Raw genomic sequence first — 15,193 nt, 5'->3', positions numbered from 1 at the left:
GTTTCACATTCACTCTGCTCCGAATGTGCGGCGGCAGGTCTGCACTGCGGTTCGCACACAGACTAACCCAACAGAATGTGGTTCAACAGAGACTTGTTGGGAAATATGCATGCCCTGGCGGCTGCGTATGCTGCTTGTAAATATTGTTCACGCTGGAGTGTCGGCGAGGACGCAGGCGTTTTAACCGACGGCAAGCCGAACGGTCCCTTTTTTTCCCTCTCCAGCCTAAAGAGCACTTCACCCATGATTGTTGTACGGAATTTGAAATTGCTGTGCATTACAGCGGAGGACTTTTTCTTTTTTTCTTCCCACTTCGCCTCAGTCGCTCTTTGAGCTCGGGTGCAGAAATGATAGCCGTTTGACTGGCTTTTGTTGATTGCAGGTTTCTGCTTTGCATGGGAGAGTTTCGACGTGCGGATGAAGTAAGCGCAGGCAATGTTTTTCTTTTTCAAGCTTTTCTTAGTTTCCTGAGTGTTTTCCACCCACACAGTGGAATTTATAACCCAGGGCCACGTAAGGACCTGAAGGTCATGGCTTTTGTATATTTGACTCTTGCATACAGCTCATTTCTGGAATTCTTTGACTTTAAATAACATGACCTGCACATAATGAACAATGTCAAATTGTTATTGCTCGCTGTGTTTATACCTTCTATCAGCTTAACCTTTAATAGCTGTGTGTGTGTAGATGTAGTGATACTGGGAACATTTTTCATTAAAGCGCAACCTCCAGTACCGGCATATTTACCGGGGCTGAAATGAAAAACCTTTCCATGTGATAACGGTGATAAATCAAAGTATTATTTAAAGATCCGTACAGTATTTATGGTATTTGTGCCAGTTTTCTTTCTGCTACATATAAAACACCTTTAGCCAGAAGCCTCAGTGTGATCCTTCATTAGTTCTTTATCCAAAATGATCCCAGTTTCAATTCAGTATATTTTAAGGGATGGATGTGTTGGTACAGTGGTCGTTTCTTAACGGGAAGGTTGCAAGTTTGATTCACGACCCCCCCCCATCCACGTGCCCTTGAGCAAGACACTGAACCAACAACTGTTCATTTTGAATGGATTGAGTGCCTTACATGTGGCAGCCACCTCCAATGGATCAGCAATTCCCCTCTGGGATCAATAAAGTAATTCTATTCTATTCTATTCTATTCTATTCTATTCTATTCTATTCTATTCTATTCTTAATGGTTAATTGGGAAGTCATTGAATTACATCTCCCCTTTTTGAAAAATTACAAAATACTTGTAAAACTGTCCCCTTGAATCTTTTACGTTTATTGCAGCGACTTAATTGTTACCTATCAAAAGACCAGGATTGTTGTAAGCGTGGATTCCCATAAACCAAGTAATTAAATCAGAATCACTGTCACTGTAGACGGCCACGGCAGCAAATGGTGGCTGCGTAAGTTCACAGATATTGTATTAACCGAATCCCCCATAGGCTCGTCTGAAAGCTGTCAAATGCTCAGGCGACCGGGTAAAGTGCCTGTCATTCGTCACCCCTTCATCATTTAATGTTCAATTATGTCAAAACAGCCTTCAGGTCATCCGCGCCGGGGATTGATGGCAGCTCTGTGTGGCAAGTGGGGCTTTCCGGCTGCATTACAGCACAATCAGTATGGTTCAACGGTCCCGGCCTCCCGCAACACTAAACAAACCGCGGCCGAGCTCGCGGCTACCGCGCCGCTTCAGAGTGAGCAGTTCCAGCGGGAGCGCTGGAGCGAGCGTTCAGAGCGCCCCTTTTGAACGGCAACCAAGTCGTGGAGTTATCCTCTGCTGTGCCTGAAATAATTGATGTTCCTCAGCGCGGTCGCAGGGGAGACTGGCTCGCCTGTTTGTGACGGCGAGAGTGTCTGTGCTGTTTAATTTACTCATCGCAGAGCCCCACAGGCTGCAGGTTTACTGTAACGAATCGCTTAATGTTCATCACTGCCTACCCCTAGAAAAGACACAAAAAAAAAAATGGGCCACGCTCTTCAAAAGCTCCATCGCCAGGTTTGTTCTTGCCAGTGAAACACTCCTTTCAATCGCTGGGAAGTGATGCTTTAGTTTCAAAACTATGTTAATGGCGAAATGTGTGGGTGTGTGCGTGGTTTTTCAGAGTGCTGAAAATATTCCACTACTAGGGGGGAGAAAAAATAAAATCTTTATTCATGCACTTGCTCATACGTTATCAGCTGAATCTTCACCGAAGCACTCATTCAACGCCCGCGCCTCTCAAGGTAACAACAGTCTGAATACCGGTGTGCAGGAGGCACACGTTACCGACGGTAAATCCCATCTCGACGCAGTTCACCTCCTTCACCTCGCCAAGCTTTTGTGTCTGTTGTTGCCTTATGAGCCTGAAATAGCTGCAGCCTTTATCTCCTTCTTGGTAAGACTTGGCTTTTTCCAACTTCTGAAGAAGCTTATGATCCACTGCAGCACTCGCCGAGACTCGGAGGGTCTTTAGCTCGGGTCAGGAGAGGTTAACATGCCAGAGTGTCGTCCAGTTGCAGGGTTTATTGCTGAAGCGCAAAGCTTAACTCCCTGTCTGTCTTGAAGACCTCTGACAAAACACTTGTGTGTGTGTAAACGCTATCTATGTTCAGAAATGTGTGTCCATGCCACTCTGAAGAGGATCTTTTTTTAGCTGCTGAGTAAAGCTGGGTTAATGAACAGTCCAGACATAATATACACACTGTTCATTGTGTGTGTGTGTGTTGGCTGATAGACGTCACAGAAATGACTGTTTGAGGGTATTTAGTGGCAGTGTTGTCATAACACACACCACAGACCACCGGTAGAGGTGATCGTCATGTCGGTACGTAGGGTTAGAATACCGCTGTTTGTTGGCTGCTTCTCTTTAAATGAGGCAGAATCAGAAATCATGCCTGCTGACTCTTTGTCTTGATGATGTGAAAATCCAACAGAACAAAGTGGAGCCAACATTCAGAGAGAACATATGAACATATCTACAAATCTCAGAATTCAACAACTTTTGCATATACATTTCCGGAGCGCCTCAGACTTTGACTCTCCTTTCAGCTTACAGTTTATTGCGCTTTGAAAACGATGTCCATTTACATGGCAACAGCAGAAACAGTTGGGCTGTTTTCGGGAAAGTTCCACCTTGGGAGTCATTTTCATGAAGTTGCATTTACAGTGACCATTCACTCTTCAGCCAATATATTCTCCCCATCAGAATATACCTTGATCACCATGAGATGAATCTTTTCTGAGCTTAGATTCTATGTAAACACGTCTGAAACAGCTTGGAGTCCCGCTATCGGTACAAAAGTGAAGCCTTGAATATTGAGTAGGGATGTTTGGTACCAAACATTGGTGGCGATAGTGGTGTTAAGGTCATTCCCATGTGACTTCCCGATCTATTCACTCGGCTTCAGTCAACTCATAACAGCTGGCGATCAATATTTGTAGGCTGTGCATTATAATTGCACGAGGGGCTGTTCGATCCAGTCATAACAACACTTAATGTTGATCTGCGTTGCCTAAACATGACCGTGTCCCCTCAACGAAATCACTTCTGGTCCGGCCACACCTCTGTGATGACCGTAAAGATGTCGAGTTTTGTCGAGTCCACAAACCGCAAAGCAACTTTTCCTTTCATAAATCCCCCTTCTGCCTCCTCCCACTTAACCTCTTTCTCCCTCTTTACCTCCGTCGCCGTCTATCGACGCCTCTGTGTGTCTAACTCCGCTTCTCTCTCGCGCCGCCCCTCAAGCGCCACAGCAACCTTCTCCGAGGGATTGGTTGCCAGGAGACGGGATTCGCTCCCCATTGTATGCCGACAAAGGTGGAGGGGGTGGGTGGCGGGGTTACAATCAGTGGGACCAGAGAGAATTGGAGGCCTACGAGAAGAGGTGGGGGGGGGGGGGGCGATAGAGCCTGGCACTCAACAATCAGGGGTGTGTTGGAGAGGAAGCAGGGCAGGCAGGCAGTGTGGGGGTGGGTGGGCAAGAGAGTTAGTGAGATAGTGGCGTTGGGGGTAAAGGGTGGAGTGGCTGACACCCCAAATTCCTGGTACTGATTCCTGGTCTCCCGGTGACCAGGCTGGCGGTGCAGCAGCCGTAGAGGGAGCAGGCAAACGCCCCGGCGGCCACGAGCGGTTATTAAGAAGGACTTTTTAATTAGCCCGCCGTTCCCTCCCCCGCGGCCCCAGACACACACACACACACTGGGTGGGACACACAGATTCCACATCTGTGGACGGGGGAACCGAGGGAATGAGGCCCAGCAGGCCTTTCCTCATTTTTCATAGTTTGTCCCGGTCTGTGATTATGGCCTCTTGTTTTTTTTCCCCCCGATCGATTATATCGCCTTCAAGGAAGAACTCCAGCTTACTTTCGCCCCGGCGCCATTACTCCAAATAAAGATGGAAGCCCAACCTATATAAGTCAGACATTTCCTCTCCCGCTGCTGCAGACTGAGTGAGCTCATTTCGGCTCTGAGTAACGCGCTACAGGGTTCACACACTGTACACACTTTGTCTTCATCGCTGGTCGTTACTGATTAACGCTGTGACCTACATGTTTTTTTTTCATCACACTACCCGGGCTGTTTGTTTCGCCTCGCTCTGAGAACCGCGTGTTCAGGTACGAGCTCCCATTTTATTTATGTAGGAATCATCCATCTGTCTCAGGGTTTGTTCCAGACGATTATTAAATCGCCTTTCGCAAGGCTTACTGGCAAGAGCTGTGATTTTCATTGTTGTGAGAAAAAAAAACATTGGGTATATCATTTATTATTTGAACGGTTACCCAAACATTCATTTGCCAGACTTTATTTGAATTCATGAATTTGGAACTTCATCATCAACCCACGCGTTTCGGAGAATATTCAACAATCTGGCTATTTTACATGTGGTGGAGTCTTGAACTTTTCTTATTAACCTTATAAACAGACATCCAGAATGCAATGACAGATTTCTGGGTTTTTTTTCACATCAAAGTTGTTTTGTAAACGGGGCTTCGAGGAATACATCTAGAAAAAGAATGGTGTTGATTTATAACCAGTCAGTCTGAGATATAATCAATAGCAAGACAAAGTATTAGTGTATCGTTCCAACAGCATAACCAAGCAAATTGCATTTTTACACGTTGCCTCCAGTGTAAAGATAAAGATACACAACATATAATAAGACTCTTTATTATATCTCAAGGTGAGATGAGATTAGGAGTCACTCACATAGACATATGCATTGTAATACTGACGTGTTTGTTATTCTTTGCGGCTCCCGGACTATAGTTCCATAATACTATATGTCATGACGGACGGCCTTTCAGCTTCGCAGGCATGGTTTGCGTCACTGTGAGACTTGTGACAGTTCCTCACGTTACGAGATTAATAATTGGAGTCATTATTCGCGCGCCCTTACTTCTCCATTGTGCTTTTATGAGGACTCTCTTCCCTCCTTGCTGCCCTGCTCACGTGCACATTTTATTAACACGATGAATCAGATTGTGTTTTACCTCCGTCAAAGTGCTTTACGGTTCATGGACGTGACGTCCTGAGTGCCCACACACCAAATGTAGCACTTTTAATACATGCACTTAAATCCCTCCCACCCCCCCCCAAAAAAAGTTGTAAAATGAAACACTCCCTCCAGACATGTTTAAAGAGCCATATTAAATCGACCTCTCTAAATAATGAGAATCTGTATCTGATATGGTCCTAAAAAACATTAACAATTTTAAAAGTGACCTCAGCTCAATTCACCCTGCACAGATTGTCAGAAATTATACATGCATTTAATAAATTTACCCCCTGAAGATGGAAAACAACACGTTCTCAAGAGTATTAAAACTACACACACACACACCTGAGCGACACGAAAGGCTGTATTTACACTAGTTACACAATAATGCGTCTGTTTACGCGACAAAGGTACTTGTAGCTCCTCAAAACGCAACTTTTTGAAAACCTCTCCCAAAGTTCTACTTTTCTAAAATGCTCCACCTCCACGCAAATGGAAGAAATTGCCTTTTTTTTTTTTTTTCTGAAACGCTGCTTCGAGGCTCATAGTAAACACTTGTCTTCAAAAAAACATGGCTGCCCTTCACTGATCACCCTCTGTTCTGAAACGGTCTGATTTAATGGTCGCTCTCTCTCTCTCTCCCTCTCTCTGTCTCTCTCTCTCTTTATGAAACAGCTTCACTGAGAAGAAACAAATTTTTTAGGCCATTTTACCAACTTCGTCCTGCCTTGCTAATGATGCAGGTTGACTGTACTTCTCACAAACTATTCAAATGATTTCATTTGCACAGCAGTTCCTCTGCTCTCGTTTGCCGGCACCGAGTTTTAGGATTAAATAGATTTATGAAGCCCATAGAGGAGGAGGAGGGGGGGGGGTGGGGAAATGAAGCATCTGTGGATTCAGATGGAGAATTTAGATTCCACTCTGTGTGTTTGTTTTCCTGCCTGGATCTGCCGTCACCTGAGCCATCCTGCACTCGGGTGTGCAAGCAAACAAATCTGTTTTGCCCATTGAGGGATGATGCTCTGAGACGGCACTTTCATGCCTCTTGGCACGGTGCTGAGTGGAGAGGGCCTCTGGCCGTACTTTAAACAAACGCCAGAGGAGGTTTCAGATGACGGCCGTTGATTGAACAGGTACATCACACGGCAGCGGCTCTGATGGACTGCTCCGTCTGAATACCTGGCAATGCAATTTTCTCGTCTCTATAAGCAACTTTGGAGTGGAGAAAAAAAAAAAATAGCCCAACTTCTGAAAGCTCTTGATAAATCGACACAGCTTTCTGTCATGCAGATGCCAAGCCGAGTATCTGTTTTGACAGTGATGGACACACATCGCTGTGTTCTGCTGTTTTTTTCCTCCCCCCCGATCCTCCCCCTGCCGCCGCTGAGGGCGACGCGTCGCGCCCATCAAGGACGTCTGTCAGAATCTGTGGGCCGAGACCACCAGCTGCAGCACCGCCGGCAGAGAAATCAAACCGTGTTTGTGCGACCATATCGAGTACTTACAGGCTCGGAACTGCGACAATAGTGGGCGGGACTGATGTTGTCACTGTGGAGTTGTCTTTAACAGCTCCCGGGGTGGGGGTGGGTGGGTGAGGGGGGGGGGGGGGGTGAAACAGAGCCGATCGACTGAGATCTTAACCTGACACCTTCTGTATAAACTTTCATCGTACTGTGAGCTGGCTCAGTAGTTTTCCCAGCAGTTGAACCGTGTAGTTGTTGTGTTGTGTGATAGCCTTAAGCTCTAACTTTAACAACGTTACAAACATTCACTTCCTCACTCTACCAATCTCAGCAGTTGTAAAAGTTATTCATTTTCCTGAGGATATTCTCAGCTATTCCCACTCAAACGCTCCAGTGTTGTGCACGTTGGGTTAATGAGTAACCTTAAATTCCACTTGGCATGAATGCGAGTGTGTGTGATATTATGTCTGTCAGTGTTTGAACTGTGATCGACTGGCAATCTGTCTTCACCTGTAGTTCGCTGGGACTGTGCAGAACATCGCTGAAGGATGGAGGTATGGATGTTCCCAGCGAGTTTTCCTTCACTTTGATTCAGCTTGATTAAATGCATCGCAGACTTTTTGTGTTGGCTAACCTCACTGTACATTAAGGCGGGTATATATATCGCTTGATTTTGCCCATCTCAAGTCTGTTTCTCTAATCTCTAGACCTAAAACATTTGAGTTCAGGGGTCACATGCAGCCCAGTGTCATCCTGACTGGACCGGAGCGCTAAAGTAGTGGCGTAAAGTTTAAGATGTGAAAAACACTCTTGTCGTCGATTGAGTAATCGCCTTCGAGGAGCACGGCTAGTTTCCAGGAGCCTTTTGAAAGCGTCACAGCTGCTTTGTCAGATCGATGAAAGGTTGTTGTCTGCAAAGTCAAGAAGGTCTTTCTTGATTTGTTCCTGAAGTATGAAGACATGCAGTCTGTGAGTTTGTGTCTGTTCCCTTTTTTAGTTCAGACTCAGGACACGTTACACTTGTGAATACAGCCTGAGGGACGCCTGTGTTCTCAGTGCAAATAGTCCTCATTACAGAATGTACTTCAACACTGTTTAAACACCTTTGTGTGTGTGTGTGTGTGTGTGTGTGTGTGTGGTTTTTAAATGAATGTAATTGTTTGCCTTTACGGAAACCTCGTCGTCAACCCGAAGCAGCAACTTTTCCGGGAAAGTGAAGAAGGTTAATTTTCTTGTTTGCGAAGTGTTTACATTTGCAATGGCTTGACTTCAACAATTATCTTATCACAATAGCAGCGGCTCCATCTGTCAGTACATGTGAAAGCACCTAAATAAGATCCAGATGTGGGACAGCGTGGGTTTTATGTTCGACACAAAATGAAAATGCCCCTTTGGTAATTGACTCATTTCAGCTACATGTGTTTGGTAGCTTGTGTGCGGCACTGTAATTGTGGGCTACAACATTTTTCGCAGCAAAACGTTGAGATGATTTCCTTTTCTTCTCTTTTTTTCCTTTTTCCTCTAAGACCTTCTTTCTCCCTCCACTCGTCGGTTGGAAGGTGGCAGGCTGTCACAAGGATTTTAATACATCGAGGCAGCATGTGACAACTGCATTCTCTATGGACTGTGTTCCTGCCGCGGCTTAAATCTCTTATTGAATGGAAAATCTTAACCCAGTTGATGTCACCAGGAAATTATGTTTATTCGTTCTAAGAATAAATGCTCAAGAGTCGGCTCCGGTTTGGTGACAGGCCACAGCTTCTCTTCATTATCACCATCGCTATTTTTTTTCTTCTGCTAAGCTGTGTTTCCTCTATTAGCCTTGTTTTTAAACTGAGTGATTTACATTTTGCATATTTTAAGGCTTGCTTGACTTCTGGGTGGGGGAGATAGAGCCATATTTATTTCATGACCTGCACCTGCTGACTGGAAATGGTTTTGCAAAGCACGCCAAGTGAGACTTAAAAATCATCTATGCATCCCGGTGACACGATTCTAAGTTAAGCAAGAGAAGAAGTGTAATACGCGTTTGTTTTCGGGGTTGGTTGTAGTAGTAGAGCGACTCAGCACAGGTCCAACTCTCGTTCCTGAACCTCTCGGCGGCCCGCGATTACTTGCGAAGGTTTTAGCTCACTTGAAGTGCAGACGAAGAAAAGTAATGAGAAACACACCCGAGAGCGGTGAAGTGAATGAGCGGCGCCGCTGCCAAAGCCGCAGGAAGCAAGTGATCGTATTGCATGAAAAGCAGCTTGAAAAATAGATGAAAAGTTCATGTCTGATAAGATCATTGGAGCTGAAGCGTTCGGGTCGTGAAACACAGTCCTGTGAAATAACAGTCACCTGATTAACAAAGCTAGACAAGACCGTATAAACAAATCAGGCTGAAAAATGAGATTATTGAAGTCAAAGTTACTTATTCATCTTCAGGGAAATGGAGAAATGATCCTTTAACCGTTTCACAGCAGGTTCCTACGGTGTTTCCAGAGAATGGCGACACGCAATGGGTTATTTCCCAAGGTGTGTGTGTGTGTGGGGGGAGTACCCCCTCTGGGTAATGGATCCCCCCCCCCCCCCCCCCTCCCATTCTGCTAAATTCTTATCATCACGGGGCAGTGATCAAATCTAATTTACCAGCAGACTGAACAAAACATACCAAGTACATGTCTTCAGATCGCAGTAACGCGGCCAACCGTCACACATCCAGTCTGAGGCCACATTTACAGGAATTACTTTTTTTTTTCTTATTTGCCCTCTGGGATAAATCTTTTTTTTTTCTGATTCTGAAAACATTTGAGGTGAAAATGCATTGTTTTTGCGTTGTTTGCCCGCTAGCGGCTGCTGTTTGTTACTGTAATGAGACCACACACACATCCACACGGGGAACGATACGCTATAAACATGAACAGTGGACATTGACATGGACAGATGATGAAGTTGGATTATATTCCCGGTTGACCGTCAACTATAAAACTACAAAGTCCATGGAGAATATGTAATGGCAGTCATGACAGTGGTGTACCTGCGCCGTGGCAGAAAATGTTTGTACGAACGGCCTAAAATTGATAAAATTCACACGTTTTGCCTCGTCAGTCATCATTTTTCTTAGATACTATTAAAATCCATTGTTGAGATTCTGCTATTTTTATGCCTCTGTTGTGACGTGTGCAATAAGCGTTATTACGTAACTATGTTTAACGTGAGTAATAGTCTCGTAATGAAGGTTATTACAAGGTTAGGACTTTCTAAAATTCCACGTTCACGGCGTTATACTCATTAATATGATCATATCTCAGGTGAAATATTTTAAGAAACCTTGATTGCACAAGACCCCAGAGAAAGATTTGCCAATGGTTTTGCTTAAAACTCGTGTTTATAAATGATCGCGGGCTCAGAGCGACTGCAACAAATCAGCAGGACTGAATTTTGTTTTGCAGCCACATTGTCCGTTATTCAGAGTTTAGTATCATTGTGGGAATTCACAGTTTGATGATTGAATGAGAGGGATTGACTGCTTTAATCATAGCAGCCAATCCCTCCTGTACTGTCTTTAAGTTGTATTTTTCTGCGACGTGCATGCGTCGGTCATCTTATTTATGTGTTTGATGGGGACAGTGATGATTAATCTGAGAAAGAAAGTTGTACATAAGCAAGAGTTATTTCTGTTATTTAACTCAGGTCTTCTTAAAAATATCAACGTGCAAATAAAAAAATAAATCATTGAGACACACATAAATAGAAATCATGGAGTAATACCAAGCCCGAGTCGTCACATGAAAATCCACGGCTGAATAATTTTTCTTTGATCAACATGAGCATGAAATAGTTTTAACATAAGAACTCAGTTTTCAACAATTAAAAACATTTACCAATGGATGATTAAACAATGTTTTGATAATTAGACTCGGAATGGTAGAAATAATCCATTTATATCCACATGAATTGACTGATTAAAACGGATAATTGCATTCTCATGTATGCCGTTTATGCATTTTTGCTTAAATCATTTCTTTTGTGAATTTATCCCCCCCGGGACCCCCCAGACCAGGACTCGCGCTTCGGATGTTCTTGCAGAGAGTCGAGAGCTCCGGCCACCGTGTGGCTTTGTGGATCATATCAATGCAAAAATAATCACAAGCTAGTAGAACGTCTTGATGAATCACGGGGGGTAAATTGTTGTCAGCGTTGACGTTGGTAACGTTGATGTTGTTTTCACTCTGATTGTCGCCGCTTCAGTCATTAACGTTGATTTACTCTCTCCATGTCCACGATCCAGGCTGGTCCTCGGGTCTGGAGATCGTGTCGTCGGGGGCGACCAACATCGACCAGGCCAGCGGTCAGAGCGTGAAGCTGGACTGCCAGTTCACGCTGGCCCAGGAGGACTCGGGGCCTCTGGACATCGAATGGAGCTTGTTGCCTCCCGACAACCACAAAGAAGATAAAGTGGTACGTGTTGAAATCCACCACTTATCTGTCCCGCCATCCGCTTTCATCCTTGCTCAGTACTTGAGTGTCGCAACTCTTAAAAAAAACAACTTCTTAACAAAATCAATGTTTCTTTGATATTTTTACAGTTTGCTTGTTTTTTGGGGGGGTTTTTTGGCGGACCGGGTTGGAGCCAGTTTGGCTTAAAGTCCTAGTGAAATGAAAGTTCGACCTCCAAAACACTCTGGCTGTCGCTTCTAGGATCCTTTTTAAGCTAACTGGCCGAAGGGTAAAATGTTAAAACACGGCAATCAGCGAGAAAATAGCCGATCAACAGCGCTATTTCCGCTGCTGGGCGGAGCTTCTGACAATAATAGAGTGACATCACGAGTTGTGCACACGCCCAAGTTGTGTTTACATTATGGAGGATCAGAGTTTTGACCACGAAGAGGCTGAATTTAACGATATTTCATCATCATCATCATTTCAAACCCAGTGATTGATGAAGAATACACAGAAGGTCGTTCTGCCATCGGTGACTCCGTCTGGAACATGTTTGAGGAAGCAGAAGACGCTTCGCCCTCCATTCGTCCTCGTCTCCTCGCCTCAGCAGCCGCCAGTTTTCACCTTTGAGGCTTTGAGGCGTCTTGACTTTTGGCAGAACGACCCGGCTTTGTAGATCATGTCGAAGCGCTTTTCCGACTGCGCGGAATCACCGAAGATGAGTCCAGGTATTACTTGATCGTCTACTAGCCTCCCGAGCTAGCCGCTCCCGCCGCCTGTGCTCCTTTTCTTCCTCTCTCGGTCTCTTCCAGGCTCAATCTTTCGTCAAGGCTCATAAAATGCCGACTATTACTTCAAAACACTGTAAAAACTTGGATATTTAAGAGGGAAACAAGCCGATATAAACACAACAGATGGAGATCTGCACAACTCTTGACGTCACGCCCACGAAGAAGGATTCCCCCGACTTCCTCGGCTGGAGATTCAAAATTCAAATAACTTTGTTATGCAACAACAGTGGTGGGGCAGAGTCGGAGGAACCTTACAAGTAGTACCCCAACTATCGTTTTTTGCAAAGTAGTGTTTTACATTTCACTAGGACTTTAAAGTGCGTCTCACTCATCTGCTCTGGGGTGAAACCACTCTGAGGTGTGGTTTCATGCTTTATGCAAGAGGTGAAATCCAACCCTGGCGCTGTGGCGATTGTGTATTTTCTTGAGGTATTGCGCCATAAGAGCCATGGAGTATAACAACTTATGTAATAAGATCTGCATGCACCTCTGTGGAGCGTTTGTTCCCCTGCAGACATGGCAGCATGAGCAGTGGGGGCCGTTTGTTCCCCTTTGTGGCCTTCGGCCACGGAGAGGGAAGACCTACCTCTATTGTGGAGCGTCTCCACGAACCCCCGGGGGCTTTAGACACCACAGAGACCGGCTGCAGCGTTGTGGTCGTCTCCTGCTGCCCTCTTCTCCTCCTCACCTCCCAACTGTCACAAAGCCTTTTCATCTCATCAACCCCAGCTTTTTTTTTGTGTGTGTCCTGTGGCTTTTTTTTTTTTTCACCTGAATGTTATAATTAAATCGCCACCTCATTATTAGATGGGTTTTTTTGTTTTTTTTATCGTCTCTGCCCGCTGTGCTCCTGTTTACCTGCAGTGTTTTTGTGCTCCAGAAAAGAAACTATTTGTTTTGCCTCCGAGTCATTAGCCCGCAATGTTCAAAGAAATATTTGTGCAGCGAGATTGTGGATCCTGTGTTGAAATGCTAATTTCGGTGATTTTAAAAAAAATGCCTCCTTCTCCTCGTTAAAGAGTCTTCGCTCGTGACCACGGGCTGCGGATATTCTCCCCTTCATACGCAGCTGCAGAAAATCAAACGGCGGTTCCCAAATTGCACGGAGTTCCACAGTTTATTCCCTCCATTACGTGGAGCATTCTGCTGGGCCCAGCGCACGCACGCCTTAATGTTGCCAAAACCTTCGTTGGAATTTAAACAACCCGGACGTCTCCCTCTGAACGCGTTTGTTCCCCTTGACTTATCAGATTTAGCTCGCCGGAGTCCACAACACGAAAGCCGCGCTCGGTGTAAATTCCCCCACAATTAGTGGCATATTAATTCCAGGGAGCCGTTTTAATACATGTGACAGCGTTCGATAGAATTAGGTCAGTCTGCGAGACGCGAGGCTCCCGGGTTTTTTTTCCCCGCAGAAGCGGGAATGAGGAATGCACTTTACGTTCAACCTTTTGGCTTCGCTGGCGTCGCTTCTGATGAGCAAGTGGCCACGGCCGTGTGATCGGAACGCTGAATTATTATAAACAGTGGGAGTTGTTGGTGGTATCCAGAGAGGGGGAAAAAATAAATAAATAAAAAATTCCGTTGGTAACATTGCCTAGTGCAAAATGTTATTTTTGAATATTTCTTGATGCATCACATCTCGGGATGAGCTCATTTGAATCCTTTTTTTTTTTTTTACATGTGTTAAAAAGTGATGTCATAATTGCCCTATATTAAGGCCCAGTTAACACGACATATTGTTTTTGCGTTTTTGTGTCTGAAACGTTTCTCATTTCCACAGCAATATTGTGTAAATGATGTCCGTTTACACAAAAACAAACTGAAATGTCAAAGTTTTCAGTTTTCAAACTGTCGTTTTTGTCATTAAACTCCAAATACGCTCACAGAGAGTGGAATAAACAGACATCGTTTGATTCCTATTATATGTGACTCGAGTGTAAAACTACCAAGTGGTAGTAGAATATGAACGTTTCAAGCAGTAACGAGACAAATACATAGGTAGCATGTTGGGTTTTTCCACTGTAGGCGAGATAAACTGGACTCCACACCAGGTCTGCTGCACTTCCTGTGAGAACTGGGTGGAGGGGTAACGTGCTGTATATCCTCGTTCTGCTTTCTGTGCATCAATGCAGTCAGAAGTAACGGCGCAGCATTATCTATTCAGCCTGCTGTCGGCCGGGGGGGGGCGGGGGGGGCCCTTCATCTGACATATCCCACATATCACAGGGGTCTTTTGGAGGGTGCTGAAGCGCGGCTAATGCCTGCTGCTTTGTTGGGCTTGAACGAGAGATGCCAGGCATGCCTACAGTAACAGTCATTTGCATTTGGCTGCGGATTAGCTGGAAGCAGGGTGTGCCTGCAGTATTTAGCAACACTGTGAGAACAACCAGGAAAAACAATTACCAAAACCGACTGTGAACGGCGTGAATGGGAGAAAAGGTTTCGCTCAGAAACCTCCGTTGTGTTATCCTGTGTCACACCAGCAGCCTCCTTCCTTTTGTCCTTGAGCTGCGTGGCGGAGCCTCATTTGTTTGCCGAAGTTTATTGCAACAGGAATTTGCGCGTGTTGACACGTTATTGAAGGATTTGGACGGCGGAGGTTCGGGGAAAAGTGATTTGTTTGTTTGCAATACGCTCGTGTTGTCTTGAGTCCTCTTTAGCTCGGGGGATTGAAGCACACGGCGTTAACCTTGTGAGTCTGCGCCGCCTTGTGTGGCATTTTAAAGCCGCCGCCGGAGGATCCACAGGTGTCGCCACGCCGCCTTTTGCCTCCCAAATGAGCTGCCGCTACGCCCCCCCCCTTCCCGTTTTGCTCTGCGGCGTCACGTGACGATGACCTCATGCCGACGTGTGTCCGCCGAAGCTCGGGACGCCGTCTCGTCCAGGTGGCGATGGTATCATTGAGCGTCCTACCTGTTACGAAACGCGGCGCTGCTCCTCTGCCCTCCTCAGCCCCCGCCAGCTCGTCTAGTCATTTGCCCTTTTCATTTTCATTCCCCGGGCGCTTTATAGGATTTTTTTTT

The 15,193-nt window shown here is 45.4% G+C and overlaps 1 protein-coding gene across 1 annotated transcript in view; it reads left to right on the top strand.

The window, feature by feature from the left end:
• The window catches only part of cxadr (CXADR Ig-like cell adhesion molecule), a gene marked incomplete at its 3' end in the record, with an annotated part of 42,633 nt that overhangs the window by 18,166 nt on the left and 9,274 nt on the right, over positions 1–15,193 (top strand). Inside the window, 1 exon segment of the mRNA XM_080508851.1 lies at positions 11,225–11,394. Within this exon segment, the coding sequence (XP_080364977.1) occupies positions 11,225–11,394 (170 nt within the window).

Source organism: Blennius ocellaris (genome assembly GCF_963422515.1).
Source record: "Blennius ocellaris genome assembly, chromosome: 14".
In the NCBI taxonomy this organism is placed as follows: Eukaryota; Metazoa; Chordata; class Actinopteri; order Blenniiformes; family Blenniidae; genus Blennius; species Blennius ocellaris.
Note: the sequence above shows the minus strand (reverse complement) of the source record. Positions and strands in the feature narration are given on the sequence as shown.